This window comes from Acomys russatus, chromosome 19, assembly GCF_903995435.1.
Source record: "Acomys russatus chromosome 19, mAcoRus1.1, whole genome shotgun sequence".
Classification (NCBI taxonomy): domain Eukaryota; kingdom Metazoa; phylum Chordata; class Mammalia; order Rodentia; family Muridae; genus Acomys; species Acomys russatus.
The window spans coordinates 26561270-26584807 of NC_067155.1; the positions used below are offsets into that span (position 1 = coordinate 26561270).

The 23538-nt window shown below is 51.5% G+C and overlaps 1 protein-coding gene across 1 annotated transcript; it reads left to right on the forward strand.

Moving 5' to 3' along the window:
* The first annotated feature begins 3628 nt into the window (after window positions 1–3628).
* On the forward strand, window positions 3629–23040 carry Slc7a1 (solute carrier family 7 member 1). Its single transcript, XM_051162855.1, has 11 exons — window positions 3629–4047; window positions 7461–7619; window positions 9594–9768; window positions 12389–12507; window positions 13097–13319; window positions 14222–14361; window positions 17721–17823; window positions 19641–19858; window positions 20123–20289; window positions 20694–20802; window positions 22304–23040. Exons 1-11 carry the CDS (start codon window positions 3678–3680, stop codon window positions 22405–22407), a joined length of 1887 nt encoding a protein of 628 aa, XP_051018812.1. The 5' UTR covers window positions 3629–3677; the 3' UTR covers window positions 22408–23040.
* The last annotated feature ends 498 nt before the right edge of the window (window positions 23041–23538 follow it).

Consider the following 23538-nt stretch of genomic DNA (forward strand, 5'->3'; position numbering starts at 1 on the left):
TGGATTTTGTAGGAATTGCGTGAGGAGGAGGGAGTGAAGTTTCTAGAAGTCTGGGAAGTAAGGTGTGTTCTCTGGCTTGCGTGTATATGGGTCGCCAGCCCAGGTTCCTTAAAGGGCCATCGACTGTGTAAATGGATGAACTGGGAATGTATTCGCTGATTGGTCGGTGAAATTAGTTTTTGCATGGAATACTCTGCCTTAATTATTTGTTATTGTTTTGTTTTGTTTGTTTTTGAGACAAGGTTTCTCTGTGTAGTCCTGGCTGTCCCATGACTCGCTTTGTAGACCAGGCTGGCCTGGAACTCACAGAGATCCACCTGCTTCTGCCTCCTGAGTGCTGGGATTAAAGGCCTGCGCCACCACTGCCTGGCCTCTGTCTTACTCTTGTTCCTGGTCCTCTTTCAAAGAAGCTGTTTCTAGAAGGAGCCTAAGAAAATTGCAGTTCATCTTTTAGGATACCTTGAAGGCCCAAGGAGGTAAAACACCAGTATTCCATCTCAGGAGGACATAGAGAAAGCCTATTTATGGAAGTTCCTGTGCCTTGGTCCCAGACCCCAGTTAGTAGTGCTCCGTTGGGACTGTCCCTGGGAAGCTTGGGGACCTCCTGCACCCTGCATTTGTACAGGTGCTGGGAAGGTGTCTTGGTATTCCCTGAGAGCATTCGCTGTCCACACATAGGGTGGATCATCTCTGGTTTGGGTGAGCAGCTTTGAAAAAGCTTGTTCATGGTGAAGTAGATGGAGCCGGTGGACTCTGACAGAGCAGGTTCAAAACCGGGTGCCAAGAAGAAGCTGAGCTGGCCTTAAAAGGAAAAGCAGAAGTGGGCGGGGCAGAGGAGGAGGAGAAGGAGGATTAATGATGCGATGACACTGGTACTTAGGTGACTTTTAAGAAAAGCGCCCATTGGCTTTTCATTGTGTCCCCTGACGCTTCGTCCTACTGGGATCTCACAAGGCCTGTGGTAGTGACACAACAGTGTCTGTCGTTTTCTCTGCACGTGGGCATATCTGTGTGTGTGTGTGCCAGCGTCCACACGGCCAGAAGAGGGGTGCTGGATCCTCTGGGACAGGTTTGCCAGCATTTGTTCCCAGACTTATTTCTTTGGGCCTCTACAAAGTGTGTGTGGGGGGGGTGGTGCTGACATTGCTCAGCCATCTTGGAGCCACGAGGAACTCAGGGTGCGTGGCTGGGGTCTGAGGCTATGTTGGTGGTGTCTCCTTGCATAGCTCTGTGGCTTTCCCTATTCCAAACGCCTTCATCCTTATTTGTGTACTGTCCCCTGATTTTATTCTGTTTCTTCTTGGCCGCCTAACGTCTGCAGGGGAAGTGGATCCTGCTCTGAAATCACTTCCTCCTCCACAGATTTCTACGCCGTCCTGTCATCAAGTCACTTCCACCATGTCCAGCATCTGAGAATGTTCTTTTTTTTTTTTTTTTTTTTTTGACTTCTGCTGGCAAGGCCCCGCGTTCTGAGCACCTGCCCTTCCTTATTAAAAACTCCATGCCTCCTCACACCACAGCCCACTGGGGGCAGGGGCTGGCCAGCTCCCTGTTGGCTCTAGTGACCGTGCGGCGACATGGTTTCTTGAACCCTGTGCAGATGCAGACAGTCCCTGCTTCACACCAGGCTGCGGGCAGGAGCTGGTCCTTAGGGGACAGGCCATTTTGAAAACCCAGGAACGATCCCAGTGTGAAGGTTTAAAGGACGGTATTGGGAAACAGTGTCCCATAGCCTTTTTCCTGACCCCTCTCTCCTTAAACCATCAAGCTGGAAGGAATCAGTGATTCAATCTGAGACTGACAAAGTTACATCATCCCAAACTCCCCACTTACATTGAAGATTTTAAAAGAGAGCCCAAAGAAGTCTTTCTGAGGCTCTGACCTAATGGATTGTTTTACTTCTGTTTCTTTATTTTTATTTCTTAATTTTGGTTTTTCGAGACAGGGTTTCTCTGTGGAGCCTTGGCTGTCCTAGAACTCCCTTTGTAGACTAGGCTGGCCTCGAACTCAGATCCACCAGCCTCTGCCTCTGCCTCCCGAGTGTTAGGATTACAGGTGTGCACCACTGCCGCTCAGCCACTTCTATTTCTTAAAAGATTTATTCTTATTGTTTTTAATTGTGTGTAACACACACACACACACACACACACACACACACACACACACACACACAGTGCCTGCAGAGGCCAGAGGTAGTAGATTCCCCAAGGGTGGACTTACAGGAGTTTGTAAGCAGCCTAATGTGAGCAATGGGATTTGAACTCAGGCCCTCTGGGAAGAGCAATGTGTGCTCTTAACCACTGAGCCATCTCTCCAGTTCTATTTTACTTCTGTTTTTATGTGATGATAGCCTGGATCCAATTTGGAGTTGGAACTTCTCTGAGGGAAGAACACTTTAAGGAAAGTGTTCTATAGCGACCGTGTGTGTGTGGGATGTTATGAGGTTGCAACGCTCGGTGTTGCTAAGAGTCTTATCAATACCTTATCAATAAAAATCAGTTGGGAGCGACTGTGTATATGTCATTCCTCCCCTCAGGAACTAGGGAGCCTCAGCTCCGGATCCACACCTGGCAGCTTCCTGTGTAAAGTCTCAGCCGCAGGAAGCCGGCCTCCTCTTGTCTGCTGAGGAGGGTAGATTCATTTTTTTGTACAGAGAAACCTCATCTTTTGCATAACTGCTGGTTGAAAAGACCTGCCTCGGAGTCCTGGCCTGAGTGGAAGAGGTGGACAGCATCTTTCTGAGAGTTTTAAAATACCTCTGAAGAGACACAAAGGGTATTTTCTTAAAATAAACCCTGGGTGTAGTGAATCAGTCTCATGTTTCCTCTCTCTCACCCATGAGGTGGAAATGGGCACCTAACTGGGACATTTGTGGTGATCTCATCAGTGGCTCACAGCACCTGGCAGCACTTGTAAACCAGTGCTTTGGTCCCAGCTGTGCCCCCTCTCACTCCCGTCACCGAGGGCTATGCCAATGGCAGAGAGTCTTTTTTGTGCACATGTTTGGGGGATGAGAGCTGCAGGCCGTGGTTACACTGCCTTGCCCTCTTTGTATGGCGCCGGGAAACCAAGATCTCCCTGTCTGTATTTGTACTTTGTGATCTTCAATCTGAAGGTGGCTTTGCAGTCCCTCCAACATGGTTGTTTACTGGCCTCCTGTCCGGGCTGGTGGTGACACGGGTTTGTCTGTGACGCGGGTCTGTCTGTGCCTAAGTATTTAGCATCCATGCATGGCTAAAAGAGCCTTTTGTCCGAGCCTGAGGTCTCTGGTTCACTTTCTGCCTTATGGAGGAGGTTCAGAAGTCTATTCCTGGCGTGTGGCTCTCAGGAGGCTATGTGAAGAAGTTACTGTACTGTTTTAAACGCGCTGAGGCCGGAGCACCGGGCAGCATGCGTACTAGCCAAACACTCTAGCACCGAGTCCCTTCCTCAGGCTTGCAGTGCTCCCTTCTGTGCAATTCTGTATGTCCTGGAGAGGCTCAGGCCTGGGGAACCATGGAACCTGACTGTTGGCTGTGGGACGGCTAGACTGAAACTATCTCGCCTCTAAGTGGTTTTATATCGGGCCTCACCCCCATGTTTCCATCCTGCAGTGAAGTGAGGTTTGTAGGTTTGTGGCCATGACTGAGCGCAGCAACCCTGTTTCTTTCTCTTTTCTTACAGATTTGCACGGCACGATGGGTTGCAAATACCTGCTGGGCCTGGGTCAGCAGATGCTGCGCCGGAAGGTGGTGGACTGCAGCCGGGAGGAGAGCAGGCTGTCCCGATGCCTCAACACCTTCGACCTCGTAGCTCTCGGGGTCGGCAGCACCCTGGGTGCTGGCGTCTACGTCCTAGCCGGCGCGGTGGCCCGTGAAGATGCTGGTCCCGCCATCGTCATCTCCTTCCTGATTGCGGCCTTGGCCTCAGTGCTGGCCGGCCTGTGCTACGGCGAGTTTGGTGCCCGCGTCCCCAAGACGGGCTCGGCCTACCTCTACAGCTACGTGACAGTGGGGGAGCTCTGGGCCTTCATCACTGGCTGGAACCTGATTCTCTCCTACATCATTGGTACGTCTCCGGTCCTCTCCAGCCTGCAGCCTCCGCCCTCTATGCTCAGGATGCTCTGATCTCCCCTCCCCCAAAGACCAACTTAGTACATCTATCTCCATGGGCGGCTGCAGCTTGAGTTGCCTGTTGAGTTTAGCAGGAATTAAAGGGCCTTTAGGAGTCAGTGTTGTGACTTTTCTCACTTTTCATTTGTTCTGTTGCCGCTATAAACAGCGAGACTAAAAGCAACTTTGGGGGGAAAGGGCTTATATCAGCTTACAAATTACAGTCCGTCTGTGGGGGAAGTCGGAGTAGGAGCCTAGAGGCAGGGACCCAAGCAGAGACCATGGCGGAGCGCTTCTTACTGGCTTTTTCTCATGGCTTTCTCGACCTGTTTTCTTTTTTTTTTTCCTTTTTTTTTTTTTTTTTTTTTTTTTTTCCTTCTTGAGACAGGGTTTCTCTGTGTAGCTTTGGCTGTCCCAGACTCTCTTTGTAGACCAGGCTGGCCTCGAACTCACAGAGATCCACCTGCCTCTGCCTCCCAGAGTGCTGGGATCAAAGGTGTGCGCCACCAGGCCTGGCATGATTCTAATTTGAAAAGTCCCACTTGTCACTACAGTGACTATATCGTGGTGGATGGCACTTGGGGAAACACAGAGAGAGGAGAAACAGCCATCCTGAGAACCAACAGGAATGTTGCTTGCTGGGTTCTGCTTTGGCCCAGCATCTTACTGAGGCCGAAGGACACTGGACAGTGAGGGATGTCCTGCTGTTAACAAGTTAGGGCTGGGTAGACATGCAGGGGGCTCGAACTCGGGGCTTTGGGAATGTTAGATGTATGTTCTTCCACCAAGTGACACTCTCGACCACCACATATATATGCATTTAATCTCTTTATAACGAAAATATCATGATGGCTTCTCCATGGTAGTATTCCTACTAAGTGTCATTGGGTACATAGGTTTATAAATACAGGGTAGCTCACCGAGTGTCCTTCTGCAGTTTGGGATCATTATCTGTTGTCTTCATAAATAATTACTTTGTGCGATTGTAGTCATAGCCAGAGTTTCTTTCCCCTTGAAGCTACTGAAGAGGCAGAAAGCCTAGGTCATGGTTTCTGCCCGTTTTAAAACCATTGTTTACGCTGTTTCTCCATCCGCCCCACCCCCAGCCTTTCCCCCACACACTTCACAGACCATTAGCATTAAACACAGCCACCCATGAAACCGGAGTCCGCTCCCACGAGGAAACGTAGACATGGTCCTGTGATCCGCCTCCGGGGACCTCCTGGTCCTGGCAGCCTCTTGTCTGCATGGGGGACACCATAGCCACCTCCTCAGGCTGTCAGGCAGAAGCCCCCCCCCCCCATAGGCTGCTCTTTCAGGTGGCCGCAGTGTCTGGGAGGCAGCAGAGCTCCTCCTAATGGTTCTAATGTAAATTTCGTAATGGCTTGTCCTTTCCCACGCAGCCTTCAGACTGTAACCAGACTCTCACACACCAAGGCTTCTCCGTGGGAACCCAGTGGGTTCACCTGGGCTCGAAACAACAGCGAGCTTGAAGTGCTTGCTGTTGTCGGAGCAACAAAACAATGCTAGTCTTTCCTGGAGTGCCGCGTGCCTGTGTTAGAGGCATGGAGACAGCCTGGGAACCTCTACTCAGCCTTAACTACCAAGAGAGGAGAGCTTTTCAGTTTTAAAGGCGTGTTTACATTTATGGCCTTTTAAAGCCGTGATTCTGACGTGGGAACAGGGTGAAGAAAGGATGGGGTATGCAGTAGGGTGGGGCGTGGAACGACACTGCAGCAAGCTGGCTTCGGGGATGCAGGGCTGGCCGACCGCATCTCATCGATAGGCTCCTGGTCTTCATGGGCAGAATCCCTAATAGCCGGAGGAGAAAATGAGGCTGCACTTTTGAGTTTTCGGGAAAACACTTAGCATGAGGGGAGCCAATAGTGAAGAGGTATCCTTATGAGGCTCGCTCTGACGTCCTGTGGACCATTCATAGTCATGGGTGGGGGAGGGGGAGGGGAGAAGGTGGGCTCTGAAACGAAAGGAGAAAACCAGATGCAAACATTGGAGCCTCATTTCCTGACAAACAGCACTGGAGAGGCAGCAGGGCATCTTCAGAAGGGAAGGAGACGGGGAGTGAGAGTACAGCCAGGACTGTCAATGGTTGAGGTCCAGCCTCTTCTTGTGTTCTCTGTAGCTGGGGGTCGGTGAGGTGGGTTCTTCGCCGTGGAACTGCACTTGGGATACCATGGCCTCTGGGTTCCGGTACAAAGCGGCAGCCTGGCTTATCAGGGTTGAGGGTATGCTTGGCCCTGTGATGGGGTCAGCCCATTGATAAATCACTTTTCAGGTGAGTCGGTTAAGGCTGTGTATACTGGTTTCCCTGCCGCCGAGGGCTTACAGGAGAGTGGGCTCCTAAACAGTGTCCTGACTTGTCAGTATTTGTCATTTGATAGATGCTGTCAGAACCCGTCGGTTGGTAAGGGCTGTGATTTACTTGTAAGTTTTTATTGTGACACTCATGTACACATGCGCATGTATATGTACATTTATGCTCATGTGCGTATGCTGTGTTTGAAGCACACACGCAGCTGCTTCCCAGCTTCTCACAGTTACATACTAATAGTTACCTCATAGAACAAAAGCATCACAGAGAGTGAGTGATGCACTCCTGTCATCTTAGTGCTTGGGAAACGGAGACAAGAGGATGGCCAGTCTGAGGCCAGCCCAGCTGCATGCCGAGACTCTGTCCCAGAAAACCAATGCCCGTGTCCCCTCCCCACCCCCGGAAAATACAAAAACAGTGAAAGCACAGGCGATCCACCAAAACTACAAATGCCCCCATCCTAGGGGCAGAGCAGATTCCCACTCGTGTCCCTCCCAATCGTGGGCCAGGCTGACACTCTCCAGCATCGCCACAGAGGATCAAATGAAATATCGCTAGACCCTGAAAAGATAAAAATTGAAATTCAGTACCTACTGAACGCATATTGCTATCGATACTTATGCAGAGTTGAAAAATCTAAACTTTCAATTTATGGTTGGGATTCATTCATACACCAGTGTAGCACGCACACGTGGGCACACGCATGTGCACACACACACTCACTCACTGCACGCGTACACACAAACCCGCACACACACACACACATACACACTCACACACTGCACGCCACACACATGCAAGCACACGCACACACCCCTTAAACACACAGTGTAGATCTCGGTTAAGGATAAAATGGGTTTCTTTCCAGCCCTAGTGGCCCCAGGGAGCCTTTGGCTTCACCCCGTTCACTGTAGAGTCATTGCATATACTGCGACTCAGCCAACCGACGATGGTTCAGGATGCAGCCTGCTGTCCCCCCCCATACGAGGGGCTGACAGGTAACCACTGTTTTCTGACTGTCACCGTGTGCTCTGCGGCAGGTACTTCAAGTGTGGCAAGAGCCTGGAGTGCGACCTTCGACGAGCTCATAGGCAAACACATCGGAGACTTTTCACGCAAGCACATGGCTCTGAATGTCCCTGGGGTGCTGGCCCAGAACCCTGACGTATTTGCTGTGATTATAATCATCATCCTAACAGGTAAAGACCCGTTTTGACAAAAAGATTGTGTTGGGGCCATGGGTCCCAGTCCTGCTGTTAGCTTGCTTTGCCTCTTACATTTGCTTATTTATTTATTTGTCCATTCATGTATTGGTGCTTCTGGGCACGGAACCCAGAGCCTCACCATGCCTGGCCTGTGCTTTTACTCCGAGCTAGCCCTCAGCCCCTCTCGGCTTCTGGCTTTCTTGCCTCTTTGGTCCTGCCCCCTGTTTCTTTGCTCTCTTCCCTGGCCACTGGCCTGCCTACAAATCAGCTTGTGCTCCCTGGCGTGAGGTTTTGTTAGCACTGAAGGCTTTTTGACCTTTTGACTCAGAAGATGGTGCTTTGGGAAGGAAGTGTGCCAGGAAAACGTGGAGCAGAGATGTTCCTCCGGAAGAGGGTGGTGTGCTTAGGCTTCTGAGGCATGTTGCGGGGGGGGGGGGGGGGGTTCTGCTTACGCGTCCCAAATACGCACACACCCTTTCGGCGCATAAGTTGCAGAGTTTGGAAATGCCAGGTGCTGCAGGACACAGCAGTTTCTCGTTAGTGATGCTGGCCTGTGACTCTGATGCTCAGATGGGCATCATTCTCCGCGGAGCATCTAGCAGACACGCAGACGCTTCGGCACCGGCAGTGTCCATCAAATGTTAGAACTCAGCATGTCTTGGGTGGCTCCTGAGAGCTGTAGAAGTGAGGTCATCTAATGCTGGGCCAGCCCTGGCAGTATTTTTGGCCCAGCTAACAGAAACATGTATTAGAAAATAAGTCTGTACAGCTATGGTTAGACTTTGATTTTTGTGAACACGAGAGGGAGGGACACTAAGGAAGGCAGCACATTGGAGCACGGTGGCATCTTCGCTCAGCCACTGATGAATTCATTATTTGATGGCTCACTCATTACTCAGTGTTTTAGACTTCATCCCATGCGTACGGGGTGTTTTTTTGTTTTGTTTTGGTTTTTTTCCTCTATGCTGCCTGTGGGAGGACCACATTCTCTGATCATACTGGTTCCTGGGTGACGCCGGCTCCCTTCCATCACGATTTGGCCACGTGCTAACCTTCTCTCCCCCCCACCCCCGTTGCTGTAGCAAATGCCTGAGTTCATATGGTATCAGGGAAAAGGGTTTATTTAGGCTCACAGTGTCTGAGGCTTCAGTCGTGGACCGTTTGCCCTGCTGGCTGGAGAGAGAAAAGAAAGGACACCCCCACTCCCAGCCCCACTCGTCACCCCCATCCTGACCTGGCCTACACATCCATTCAGGGGCAGCCCCAGGACCTGGAGAACCGGCTCCTGGATGCTTTCTGCCTCTCTGTAGCCCCGCCTGGTGGACCGTACCTTTACTATGTGAGCTGTGTGTGCACGGCAGAGGCTCTTACCACTGGGGTGGGGGGGTGGGGGCAGGCTGTCCCCTGTCGTGTGATTCTTCTGTTTTGCGTTTAATGAGAACTAACAAGCTAGAACTGGTCAAGTTTAGATATTATTTTAGGAATATTAAGTCTGAGGAGGGACCATGTTCCTAGAACGCATTGCTACAGCCAGCGTGACTTAAGTATCTCCAAGGAATGCTCCCTCGTTCCCGCACCAAGTGATGTTTCCTCAGAGAGAACAAATCCTTTTTAACTTTCCTGGAGTATCTTTCCCTTGCCTGATGAGGGGACCCAGGCCCTGTGCACCCTCCACCAAGCGCTTGCTCCTCGCGGAAGGCTGACCGCCACGGTCTAGACTTCTGCAGCCTTCAGTGCTCCACTGTTCCACTGTGGCGCCTTCTCTGTGCTCCCAGGGAATCCAGGTCTTTGCTCTGAGAGCAGCAGTCGGTTGAGCTGCGTTCCTCAGAGGCACGCAGAGAATGTTGGAGGTCCCACGCCTAGTGGCTGCCTCCTGCCCTTCACCTTCTTGTCCCTTGTCCCTGAATGAAAGAAACTGGGCTCTGGCTAACTCTTCCATGTGGCCTTCTGTTTGTGCCTTTCTCTTAGGATTGTTAACTGTCGGTGTGAAAGAGTCAGCCATGGTCAACAAGATATTCACGTGTATTAACGTCCTGGTCTTGTGTTTCATCATGGTGTCCGGCTTCGTGAAAGGCTCCATTACAAACTGGCAGCTCACCGAGAAGGATTTCTTGAATGAGTCCAGCCGCCTCTGTAGGAACAAGTGAGTTTACTCCATGTGTCCCTTTGGCGGCTCTCCGTATTAGCTGTTTTAGATCATATGACACAGTTCATAGGATAACATGTACCTTTAAATATTACATGATTTTAATTTATTTTGTAAAGATGCTCCTCCTCCTCTTCCTCCTTCTCCTCCGCCTCCTCCTCCTCCTTCTTCATTATCATCATCATCAAAGTAGCTAAAGAGTTTTATTTTTTAAAAACCAGTTGATTAATGTATTTATTTACTATGTAGACCTAGCTGGCCTCAATACATAGAGATCCGCCTGCCTCTGCCTCCCAGGTTCTGGGACTAATGCTGTGCACCACCCCACTTCTCCTGTGCCTTCAACAAGTTCTAATTATTTAGGAAACAAAGCCAAGTCATTGTGATGCCATTTTAATCTTCTTGGTCAGATGTTCAGGTGAATCCCGGTGTCCCAGGACACGCAAGAAGCTATCTGTGACTCTGTTGTCATTAAGGCTAATGCTTAAATTGCCTTGATGAAGGCACCTTTGGAAGACATGGTGGCTTCTTATGGTGGTGGCTGGCCACTTTGGAGTCACAGCTGTCTCCAGTTTGTCCTGTCCTGCCTGATGACAACGTCCGCTGGCCTCTTGTCTGATGAGTGACTGGACTGGGTGTGAGAGCATACCGTGTTTTTTTCCAGAAGGGGAAATGGTATATCCAGGGTGTCCGAATATCAGCCCTGAACACCCCTTTGGCATCCCCACCCCGACTTGTCCACGCCCTTCTACCCCCATCTTTGTTTCCTCTCCAGATCCGGTGAGCAGCCACAGGTACCTACAAGGGGGCGGGGCTCAAGAGTGCCGCCCTACGCTAGAGATCTGAGCAGTCACACGTACCGCATTAGTCATTGGTGTGAGACCAGGTGTCGAGCCTGTACCACTGCTGCAGCAGGAACAGGTCGAGTTAGATACACAGAACTTCACTTAAGCCTACTACCCTTTAATTAGCAGCTTAAACAAAAGTATCTTTTCCTTTCCTAAACTCTACCATGGAGACGGGAGGACGTGCTCAAATGTGCTTTCCATAGTTAGTTATATTTATGCCAAGTTTATTGGTCCCGTGAATCCAAGATGGAGTGGAGCGAACTCTGAGAGCGCTTTGAAGTTTCAAGGTAGGCTTTGGAAGCCGGGGAGAGCGCATTTCTCTGGCCGCTGTTTCCAGGCAGGAGTGAAACACAGAAGGCCTCTCTTGCTTCCTGGCGGTCAGCTGGGATTTAAATTTGTTATTGCAGATTGCCTGGGCCGTCAACAGAGATTATGTTCCCCAGTCATCCCCGAGCTGGCCACCTCAAGGATGGCTTACCAGACAAGGTGACATTTGTTGCTGGAGTGAGAATCTGCCTCTGTGGGAGAGGAGGCCTGCAGGCCTGGAGGCTAGCAGGCTCGTTAGTCTTATTAAAGTCTGTAAAGGGCCTTATTTTATTTGTGGATTCATTTTCTGGCCACAGATTCACATTTCTCACAATAGCCTCGTGTATGTTTGTATGAGGTTGCATGTCTCTCAGTGACAAGCCCCGCATTTCCCTCCCCAACCCCGTCACTCAAGGACATGTGATCACGCTGTCCTCTGTGGCTGTGGTAAAACACTGACTGAGGCAACTCAGGGAGGACTGGATTTATCCGGTTTGTATCCATCACCAAGGGGAGTCAGGACAGGAACCTCTGGCAGGGACCAGGAGGCCTGACGGCATTGTGCGGAGTGTGAGGAGAAGTGTGGCGGTGTCTGTGTATTGGTATGTCCTTGCTCGTGGATTTGCACTCACTCCACCAGTTGGGGAAGGCTGTGTGAGCCCCTTGTTGGAGTCAGAGAGGCCCATTGGGTGCTTCCCTCCTCCTCACAAGCTGCTCAAAGCCCTTTCTGTGTCTCTCGCTGTTCATCCGCACACCCCGCATGGCTAGCCCTTGGCGCTCTTCCGGGAGTCCAGTGTTCCTGCCTGATGCTTTTTCAAAGCAAACCTTCAGTGACAAAGCCCACACTTTTACTGCAGCCATTTTCCCTCATATACATGGGTGCTGCGGGAATGCAGCAGTCGGCTAAAAAACAGTGTGCTTGTGTAAGACCTTAGCTTGCTTAGAAACACCTGTTTTTAGCTAAGCGGTGGTGGCGCACACCTCTAATCCCAGCACTTGGGAGGCAGAGGCAGTTGGATCGCTGTGAGTTCAAGGTCAGCCTGGCCTACAAAGTGAATTCCAGGCCAGCCAAGGCTGCACAGAGAAGCCCTGTCTCAAAAAACAGACAAACAAAAAACCAAAAGCCTGATTTTATACTTAAGATCCTAGACCACACACGACTTGGGGAGCAGGGCCGGGTGAGGCCGTACACGGTGTTTATATGTGCCTGTGTCCTCCCAGCCTCCTGCCTCTCCTTACCAGTCTCTGCATGGAAATGCTTCTGGAAAGGTACATAGTGTACGCCAAGTCCTCTGAGCCCTGGAGAAGAGAGGCCTGACACCACTGAGTGCCCTCCTCACTGTGGTCAGAGAGACTGAGCCCTGATCTTCTCTTCAGAGCAGTGCTGTCCCCAAAAGGAAACGGTGCAGCGGATGTTCTAATCTTTGCTTTTTCTTTTTTTTCTTTCTATTTCTTTCCCCTAGTGACACAAACGTGAAACACGGTGAGGGAGGGTTCATGCCCTTTGGATTCTCGGGTGTCCTGTCTGGGGCAGCGACCTGCTTCTATGCCTTCGTGGGCTTTGACTGCATTGCCACCACAGGTTTGTGGAGCCTTGTGCCGGGTGGGGCCCTGCTCCCTCACCGCCACTGCCAGTAATGTCTTCCTGTGGGTACATTCCACTTGCTGTTCTGGTCCCAGAGGAGCAACTGTGTGGATTTGTCGCTTCCTGCTGATCTCTTCTCACTCCCCCTGGCACCTTCCCACATCCCCTAGGAGCAGTGCCTGACAGGAAATTACATCATTAACATAACCAGGGCTCTGCGGCCAGAGTGGGACAGTGACAGTGTGGCCATAGCCTGGTTTCATATCTGCACATCCGGGCCATTATAATAACAACGACCCGGCAGATTGAATAGGTCAGGCTCCCTTAAGCCTCTAGGCTCACCCAAAGGAAACTCCGTTAGCTGAACCCTGATAGAAAGGTCAGGAACGCCCTCCTGGGCTGTGATTATGTGGCGGGTGTTTCCAAGGGCACCTCCTCCCCCTCCCCCCCCCCCATTCTGTCACGGGAAGGGCTGGGAGACCCCGGAGACCCCAGTTCCCCCTTGCGGTCATGACGTGATGCTCCCGCCCTCGGTCCCTCATTGGTTGACGCCCCCCCCCCCCCCCCCCCCCGCCACTGTTCCTAGGTGAAGAAGTAAAGAACCCCCAGAAGGCCATTCCTGTGGGTATCGTGGCGTCCCTCCTCATCTGCTTCATAGCGTACTTCGGCGTGTCCGCCGCTCTCACACTCATGATGCCTTACTTCTGTCTGGACACCGACAGCCCGCTGCCTGGTGCCTTCAAGTACAGCGGCTGGGAAGGCGCTAAGTACGCCGTGGCTGTCGGCTCCCTCTGCGCACTTTCCACCAGGTGAGGGCAGCTTCCGGGCACTCCCGACCCCACACCCCAACACCAGTGTGTGGCTCGTTGTGCATTTTGTCGCCATAAGTTATTTGTGTTGTTAATACGGCGGTCCCCTTTATCCGCGGGGAGCTATGCTCGGAGACCTCCGCTGGAGGCCTGAAACAATAGGTCATTCCAAACCCTATGTACACAGTATTTCCTTTTTCCACACGCACACATGATCGTGTTAAAGTTTAATATGGCACAGTAAGATGTACACATATAGCTAAGGTACAAGGGGCATGATTATATATGACACTTAAAATAAAAGTGGGAATAGCAGTTGCTTTTTTCTGGAATCTTCCATCTGATGTTTTCATACTGTAGTTGATATGGCTTAGGAGCTACAGAAAGTGATAAGAGCTGGGGCCAACTTTGTACAGGATGTTTGGGAAGGATGCGGCTTTCTTCTCCTGACTTTGACCCCTGACCCAGGTCCCCTCTTTGATCACTGTATTTTTGGCCTTTAGTTTGGCTGGTAAGGCAGGAGCCTCTTTGAGTAAAGGAGTGGGTGCCTTTTAATGAGTCCCATACCCCCAGCACGCATGTGTGCGCGCGCGCACGTGCACACACACACACACACACACACCCTGACCCTGGGCTTCCCCACCAGCTTGTGTAAACAGGAACCGTTTGCTAACCATCACCCTCCACTAGGACTAACTGTAGACACAAATGTGAAAGCTCCCTTATGGAGGATGCTCCCTTATGCCAGGTGTCCTGTAGCCCCGGGTGCCGAGTGCTATGGAGGGGAGTGGATCTTGGTGAGAGCAGACACCCGTCCTTGGCTGCGGTCATGCAGGAGTCGGCAAAGGCTTCATTTGCCAGTGACCTGTTTGACTCACGTGTTTTCCGTCTTTCTCGCTCAGCCTCCTGGGCTCTATGTTTCCTATGCCCCGAGTTATCTATGCCATGGCTGAAGACGGGCTCCTCTTTAAATTTTTGGCCAAAATCAACGATAGGACCAAAACACCAATAATCGCCACGGTGACCTCAGGCGCCATTGCTGGTAAGTGTTTAACCCATTCTCCGTGCTGCTATTCGAACACGTAAGTCAGTGTTCCTGGGGAGTCGTGACGTTTACTTGTCTGTATGAGCTGTGAAAAGCTCCAGCGCATCCATTAGAGACCCTCAAACCACCGCTTTGTACACCCAGAACTGGGTTCATAACAATTTTAAGATTAAATTTATGTGTATGGGTGTTTGGCCCTGCATGTATGTATGTGCGCCAAGTGTGTGCCTGGTACCTACAGAGGCCAGAAGAGGGAGTCGGGTCCCCCAGAACGGTTGTGAGCCAACACATGGGTGTTAGTGACCGAGCTCAAGTCCCTTGGGAGGGCAGCCAAAGCTCTTTTTATTTATTAGTTATACCGTATTGTGCCCCATGTGCTCCCGCAGGCCAGAAGACAGCACCATATCTCATTGTAGATGATTGTGAGCCACCATGTGGTTGCAAGGAATTGAACTCAGGACCTTTGGAAGAGCTGACAGTGCTCTTAACCTCTAAGCCATCTCTCCAGCTCTAGATAACTGTGCTTTGATAAAGGAGAACGAAACCAGATTTACAGAGGATGGGTGGGAGTTATTCTTAGTGTTTAACACTTACTGTCACCTCCATGGCCAGAGTGTGCGCGTGTTCTCTCTCTCTCTCTCTCTCTCTCTCTCTCTCTCTCTCTCTCTCTCTCTCTCTCTCTCACACACACACACACACACACACACACACACAGCCACCCACCTTCCCTGCCCCTTCAATGTTTCCTTTAGTAGGCTGACCTCTTCCATAATCCAAGCCCAGAGGACTTTGGGTGACCACCAGCAAGTCCAGTGTCCATGTATCTTAGCACACAGATGTCCTCGAACGTAAATACCCACTTAAGAAACAGCACAGAACAGGTGCCACCTCTTTCCCAGGGGACACATATAGGGCGCTGCTGTTGGCCCTCAGCAGCGGTAGACCCGGAGCTGAGGAGCCTTCTTGTGCAATTCTGCAAAGATAGCACAGGAGACCCGAGAGGAAGCCGGGCTGCAGGCTGTCGTTTGTTTTGCAGTCTGTTATTCCTTCCGCTCACGGCTGAGGCTAGAGCCTACTGCCGAGGTGGAGCAGCAGAGGTCCGGCGAGACCCCGGGTCCCACCCTGAGAGGCAGAGCTGCTCCTAAGGTACAATTTGTATCTCAGTGATTTGTGGAATGGCCACTAGTCAGGCAATTGGCCATCTTAAATGATCGGATTATTTACTAGTGTTATTAATATTTTTGCTCTAATTAAGTGTTTTAGTTTTGTGACTATTATAATAAAAGAAAACAAGCTTCGGATTACTTTATCAGTATTTCTGCAGGTTCTGGGGCACCAGGTTACAACTTGGCCAATTTGCTCATTGTTTCTACATAATTTGACTTAATTTCCTCCCTGTGCTCACAATGGGAGGTCAAACCATCACCTTTCAGGTGACTGACTATGAAGTACACGCCACTCACCAAACCAAGTATTTCCCCCTTTGGTGGGATTAACATCTTGTGCTCTGAAACCACACACATGGCAGCCGATTGTCAGGGCTTCTCTGTGAACGGAAGTGGAGGCTGGTGCTGCGTGCTCAGTCGGAAGGCAGTCCAGTTATCTGGAAGGCCGTCACTGCTCTCTAATCTTCCTATTTGTCACCAATTGAAATCTGTTTGGCTTGCATTGATCTGGTGGGGCTGCAGAGGTGTGTGGGAAATCGACGGTTTCATGATCAATGCTTTCATGTGTGTTGATTTGCATGTGATTTTAAAACACCACAAAGCCGACCCCGCCAAGTTATTTTTTTAAATGGGAAAAGTGGTAAATACACATACATAACTAGATGCCTGGGAATTTTTGTTTGTTTGTTTGTTTTTTGTTTTTCCAGACAGGGTTTCTCTGCATAGTCTTGGCTGTCCTGGCTTGACTCTCTTTGTAGACCAGGCTGGCCTTGAAATCACAGCAATCCGCCTGCCTCTGCCTCCTGAGTACTTGGATTAAAGGCGTGCGCCACCACACCCAGCAATGCACGGGAAAATTTTTTAAACAGACACATGTTTATCATCCCGTTGGGGATCAAACGTAGATCTTTGTATATACCAGGCCAGCCAGTGCTCTGCCACTGACCCAGACCTCCGAGGCACGTATGTTCAATTCTTCAAAAGGCCAAAATCGGGTGGCGGGATGGGAAAGGTGCCTTTGTGACAGGATGGTACCATTGAGGCGTGACTTTGAACTTTTTTTTTTTTTTGAGACAGGGTTTCTCTGTGTAGCCTTGGCCATCCTAGACTCACTTTGTAGACCAGGCTGGCCTCGAACTCACAGCGATCGCCTGCCTATGCCTCCCGAGTGCTGGGATTAAAGGCGTGCGCCACCACGCCTGGCTCTGAACTTTTTCTATGTGAGAAACAACTGTTCTTCCTACTTGTGAGTAGGAGCCCCTGTGAGTCTTTTCAGAGCAGCAGACTGCCCCAACACCGTTCTCTCCCGATACATGTGTCTTTAGACGATGCTCTAGGAGGCCAGACGCTGGTGTGCCCCCGTCAGGGCTGCGTACCTAGAGCTTAGTCGGTGCTGCCCGGCTGGATAAATGGTGGATGGATGGGATAAGGATGGATAGATGCACACGTGAAAAGAGTATGGATGGGGGAGCCAGACGTGGTGGCACACACCTTTAGTCCCGGCACTTGAGAGGCAGAGGCAGGCGGATCACTGTGAGTTCGAGGCCAGCCTGGTCAATAAAGTGAGTCTGGGGCAGTCCAGAGAGACCCTGTCCCGAGTAAAACCAAAAGGAGTATGGATGGGTGGAGGGAAGACAGGTAGATGGAAGAATGGATGGAGGATAGAAGCAGAGATGGATGGATGGATGGATGAGTACGCATAGGTGGAGGAAGGTAGATAGGTAAACGGATGGAAGACAGCTGCACGGATGGATGCACGGATGTGGCTCTCTGTGCATCACCAACATGTGGCGGGAGTCACAGGAGTCTGATGCAGATCCTGGCTTTTCCAATTACTAGCTGTGTAACCTTAGCTGTGCTTGCTGACTCACGGTATCCATCTGCAGTATTGGCTTGGAAGATTGCCAAGAGCACACGGACACACGCGCACACACACGCATGCGCACACACACACACACACGCACAAAGAAGAAAAGTACTCTGCGAATTTTATAAGTTTTATTGTTAATTATTTGTACTATTTATCGAGAACTCTCTTTCAACCTTGAGCCTGCTTTCAGTTGAGCAGTGTCTCTCCTGGCCGGCCTGAGTGAGGGTGGGGCTGACAGTACCTGGATTACAGATTCGTGTGGCCCTGACTGTAGGGTGGGCGGAGGGCCACTCACAGTCCTGATGTCTATCTTCCCCCAGCTGTGATGGCCTTCCTCTTTGAGCTGAAGGACCTGGTAGACCTCATGTCAATCGGCACCCTCCTGGCTTACTCTCTGGTGGCCGCCTGCGTTCTGGTCCTACGGTATGTATAACTTCCCTGCGTTCCGTGACAGATGCTAGGCAGCCCATAGTTTTGACACATGGTTTTGTAAGTTTATAATCCTCAGGCCGTATTAGCTGAGCCGGAGGTGGGATGTGGTCAGTGGCACACCCCAGCCCCTGAGCTTCGGTTCCTCCTAACGACTTCCCTTTTTTTCTGGCTAAATGTCAGAAGGTTAGCGACGAGTCCTTGGCAGCAGCATTGGTCTGAGTCTGCAATCAGAAACTGAAAAGGCTTAGGGCAATGGCTTCAGTTAGCCCAACTGTGGAGGTAGATGGTCCTGGGGGCTGTGGTTCCCCACATTGCATCAGAAGAATCCAAGGCCTATGATGCCTCCTCAGTAGGAAGCTTCTGTAGTCTGTTCGCGCTGTAGCGGGGAGTGCACGTCATGGCGTGCGGTGGTGTAGCTTTCAGGGACACAGGATTATAACTGCTTCTCTTTTGAGGGACAGTAGCATTAAAGTGGCGGTAGGGAGCTGGGCGTGGTGGCGCACGCCTTTAATCCCAGCACTCGGGAGGCAGAGGCAGGCGGATCGCTGTGAGTTCAAGGCCAGCCTGGTCTACAAAGTGAGTCCAGGATGGCCAAGGCTGCACAGAGAAACCCTGTCTCGAAAAACAAAAAACAAAAAAACACAAACAAATAAAGTGGCGGTAGGGCGGCTGAAGCTTCTTCGCCCACCTAGAGCCTTCCCAAAGAATCACATGCCTGGGCTCCAACTCTGGCGTAGACACGGAGGACCAGGGATTTGTTGTAGGGATGGCCTGAGGTGGCACGCATCCTGAGGACATGAATTCAGAGCGACCACTAATGCTTGTGCCCCAGCCAGCAAGAACTTCCTTACTTCTTTCAGGTGTCTCTCCTTAGAAGGCAAATAGCTTCATTTTTCCAGCACCTAGTGTCTATAAAACCTGGCCTGACCCCTACTAGCCACTCTGCACCCTCAACTTAAACTAGTTCTCCGACCTCTATTCCGTTTTAGAGGCTCAGCACCAATGTGTTCTTTGAGCTCCACTTACTTTCTTTTTCTTTTCTCTTTTTTCTTTTTTTTTCCCCACCTACTTTCTTGATTGGCTCAATTGCTACGCCCATGGGAGTCTATGAGAAGAACAGTTAGCTTTTTACGCACTCCTCTCGTGCTTGGAATTGATTATCTACAAGACCGTGCAGAAGGTACCCTGCTTTTAAAAGCTGGTGAGGACACCACGGTCTGGTTGGGAAGGCAAAGAGCTGCCTCATGTTAATGCATGCTTCATCTGGAAGTCATCCCACAGGCTCGGCTCTGACCCGACTCTGCTGTTACTCACACGCCAAGGCACGGAGAGTTTTAGAATAGCTTCCTCCAATTAGGTCGTGCGGACAGAGCTTACCTGTCTGCCTGCTTGTAGTCAGCGATTCTGCAGCAAGTGGAATCCTAGTGTTGTTTATCTCTGTCCTCACTTCGAGATTTTGACAACAGTGGTTTGGTGAGAAGTGACCTAACATTGTCACATCCAAGGGTCACTGCTGCTTCCTTCATTAAGAGAACTTCTCTAGGACATTTCACTGGACGGAGTCTCAGTGATTGCCCCTTTTTGTTTCACCAAGAGCGGGGACACCAAGGTTGAGAATTAGGTCAAAGCAGAAAGGACTCGATCTGTCCTTGGTTCTTGTATTGCTAGAGACTGCACCATTTTGCCCGTTTATGTCCTATGTCTCGTCTTTGAAGGCTCATTGAGAGCTCAGACGTGTGTGTGTGTTTGTGTGTTCTTTCTTAACAAACGCGGACCTCAGCACCCATGCTGTGAGTGTGTCTTTACAGATACCAGCCGGAACAACCTAACCTGGTATACCAGATGGCCAGAACCACCGACGAGCTAGATCAAGTAGACCAGAACGAGCTGGTCAGTGCCAGTGACTCCCAGACAGGCTTTTTACCAGTACCCGAGAAGTTTTCTCTGAAAACCATACTTTCGCCCAAGAACATGGAGCCATCCAAATTCTCAGGGCTAATTGTGAACATTTCAGCCGGCCTCCTAGGTAAGAGCTTCCCTTTTCCTGGCTAAGGGGTTTGGAGTCTGCCTTTGCGGTGCTGTGTGGCTTCTGGGGATGAGAGTAGGGTAGGAACGGGGGGGGGGGGTGAGGGAGACATTGGTGGAAAAGATGGGTATCTGTTTTGGTACCCAACTATGACATTAGCTTTCATTCGCATGTAATTGAGGAGGCAAATGCAGAGTCTCCCTTTGGGGGGTTTGAGGAGCTATATGGGGACCCTCCCCAACTCCCTGTGTGTCTCCCCCACAGCTGCCCTTATCATTACTGTGTGCATTGTGGCCGTGCTTGGAAGAGAGGCTCTGGCCGAAGGGACGCTGTGGGCAGTCTTTGTGATGACAGGGTCGGTTCTTCTCTGCATGCTGGTGACGGGAATCATCTGGAGGCAGCCTGAGAGCAAGACCAAGCTCTCGTTTAAGGTGAGCAGCTGGGCAGGCCTGCAGGGAATATACTGATGGGTCCCAGGCATGGTTTTTCTGCCGGGAAGCTAAACCTTTGTGGCTCGGCCAGACCTGGGAGTTTTGGGGGGAAGGGTGGCTGCTCTTGCTAGCTAACCTCGGGGACCCTCAGAGCACAAGCACCCTGCCTTGCTAAGCCAGGGTTTGTCTCTAGAGGCAGGAGCCCATCTGTCTATGCAGCACACCTTGTGTCTAAGGGCCTCCCATTAAAATGTCCTGATGAATTGCCTGGCATTGCTTGGCCTTAAAGGCGACTAAAGCTTCTGTAGTTTTATCATCATCATCAACATCATCACCTTGGGGATGAAATGGCTATTCCTCTTCGGGTCTCTTTAGGAGGAATGCTTGCCCCCGTGTCTCTGCAGGTACCCTTTGTCCCCATACTTCCTGTCTTGAGCATCTTCGTGAACATCTATCTCATGATGCAGCTGGACCAGGGCACGTGGATCCGGTTTGCTGTGTGGATGCTCATAGGTACGTGACGTTGTGGAGTTTGCTGAGTGACACACATCCGGTATCCCAGCTTCTCCCGGAAGCTCTGCTACACTTACCTGCTACGCTGGCCGTTTTCCCTCCTGCCTCCTGGCTGGCTAATTTGCAGAAGCTGCCTTCTTCTGCTTTCCGTAGCACGAACAAACATGATTAGTCAGTGGCTTGCTCCAAAACTCCCGATATGTTGTGGAACCGTCTTCCCCTTTATGCACCTTTAATAGGCTATTGCCCAAGACAGCTCTCTCACCAGGCTTGATCTTGAAGTTAAAAAGGCGTGAGGTAGCCGGGCGTGGTGGCACACACCTTTAATCCCAGCACTCGGGAGGCAGAGGCAGGCGATCGCTGTGAGTTCGAGGCCAGCCTGGTCTACAAAGTGAGTCCAAGATGGCCAAGGCTACACAGAGAAACCCTGTCTCGAAAAACCAAAACCAAAAAAAAAAAAGGCGTGAGGTATAAGAGCTAGCTATCAACAAAGCACCACTCTCTCCAGCACCTCGGTTGTGAGCACTCCTGGGCCCTTCAGAACACCTCTGCCAGTGAGACAGCGGGTGGTGGGAGGTATTGCCATCTAGGAGGCTCTTGATGGGGTGGCAGCTCTCTTATTCCTGACGGAAGACAACCAGGGCTTGATACAACTTGGGGCCTGGGTACAGTTTGGTCTGGGGTTGTCTGCTTGCGTGCTGGCCAACCCTGACGTGTCTGTCTCTCCTTACTGCCACCACTACACCCCACCCCCACCCCAGGCATCTGACCTTGGGCCTGTAGGAGCTGGTTTCAGTCCTCCTCAGTGTCCAGGCTGTGATGCTGATGGCCTGGGGGACCAGCTCTGCGACCCTGGAGGCTCATGGGAAGCACCTTGCAGGACCTCATTTTCTTTTAAAATCTAGCGAGCTGCCCACAGTGATCCACGGTTCTTTTGGTGGTGGAGGTGGGGAGGCAGGTTTACCTGTTCCTACTGTCCCCCCACACGTTGGTGATGGAAGTGTGGGGTCATTTCCTAGACCCCCTGGGGAAGGTGAGCCCTTCAGGAATGCGTTCCTGTGGAGGTTGCACAGGCCGCCCTGAGCCATGCGTTCACAGACTCTCGTAGGTTGTTCAAAGCACCACTGTACATATGGGGAGTCCTGGATACTGGGCCAATGCTGTGCATCATCCTGTGCTAACTGTGTTCCCTGCTGTTGACTGCGTCCTTCAGCCTATTGGTTACTTACTAAAAACAGCCGGGAAGCCAGTCTAGGCAGAGTACTTGCCAGAAGTCCCATCCTGGGAAGAACAGTGTCTCTCTGATACTCTGAGGCCACCTAGTGGTAGACAGCAGTCCAACATCTTCTGTGACTTTCCACCTAGCTTGCTGCTCAGGGAAACCATCGTGGGCCCACCCCATGACATAAACATAGCTTTGCCCCAGTGGACTTTGGGTAATCTTATCTGCTTCACAGCCCTGCCTGTTTTCTCCTCATCTCTGATCTCTCTCTACCCGTAGGCTTCTCCATCTATTTCGGCTATGGGCTGTGGCACAGTGAGGAGGCGTCCCTGGCCACAGGCCAGGCAAGGACCCCTGACAGCAACTTGGACCAGTGCAAATGACGCGCAGCCCCGCCCACCGAGGTGACGTCGGTTGACGGGTGCCCATAGAGGCCTGAGACCCTCATGTACTTTCCACCCATGCTGCAGGATCAGCTATCACACCTCCGTTGTCACCAAAGGTGCCGTGAGCCAGATTGCAGCCTCAGTCACGGCTGACATGGCCTGGCCAGACAGCCCTGCAGCCAGCTCATGAGATCCTGGTCACTTCTGGACAGCTCCTTGGTCTCCTCATCTCCCTCTGAGCAAAGACAGCAGCTCTTCTCCCTGCCGGCTGGGCGCTTCGCTGCTGCGGCCCCAGCAGAAGGGGGGACCCCCTTCTCTAACCTGCAAAGCAGGCCTCCCTTCCTGGGACACCCCCCCCCCCGGTATTGCTCATGTATACACTCCAGACTGTTAGTGAGCGTCTCCCTGTCAGCCCAGCCAGGACCACCATGTGACCACAAGATGCGAGACTAGCCCTATGAGAAAGCGTGTCCCCAGCCATGCTGCCCAACAGCCAGTCACCTACAGGGTACCTGAAAAGGAAGAACAGAACCTCATCTGCCTGCTTTCCGGCTGGGGTGACAGGATGAGGACTCGGTCCATACAGGTTTCCCAGCCTCTGTGACCTTGTGACAGACCCCAGGACGGTTTGGAGCATGGAAGATGGGAGGTCCCTAGAGGGATCAACGGTGTCGAGGGGGCGAGGCTGGCTCTGTCATGTGGCCTAAGAGACATGCTCTAGTCCCATTTCTAGCAGGCCCAGCTCATCTTCTGCTGCTTTTGGTACCTGTCCTCACTCTCCTGAGTCACCGGGACACGCAGATGTATTAATTAGGGCTGAGTCAGCCTCTTGGGTCTCCTAAGGTGGCACTCGTCGTGAGGCGGGGACGCTGTTCTGGCCACTGACGTGTGATCCGTGTGGCCTCTTGCATCTACTGAGCACTGCGGCGTCCTCCCGTCTTCCCGTTTGCTTGCTGTGGGTCACTGCACCAGATCGCTTGGGGGCTTATGTTACCTTGGAAGGTTGCCAAATCATTACAGCTTGCGGTTCGGGGCATGTGGTCGGCACATGAGATGGCTTGGGGTCCTGTTGCTACGCCTCTTGTATTCCTTGTCCTTCAAGTACTGCAGTGGCTTTGCGTGCTCCCA

Coding starts and splice junctions, on each gene's coding strand:
- Slc7a1 (XM_051162855.1), top strand. CDS start 3,678: ATGGGTTGCAAATACCTGCTGGGCCTGGGTCAGCAGATGCTGCGCCGG. Junction 7,620..9,593: donor TATAATCATCATCCTAACAG/GTAAAGACCCGT, acceptor CCTTTCTCTTAG/GATTGTTAACTGTCGGTGTG. Junction 12,508..13,096: donor TGACTGCATTGCCACCACAG/GTTTGTGGAGCC, acceptor CACTGTTCCTAG/GTGAAGAAGTAAAGAACCCC.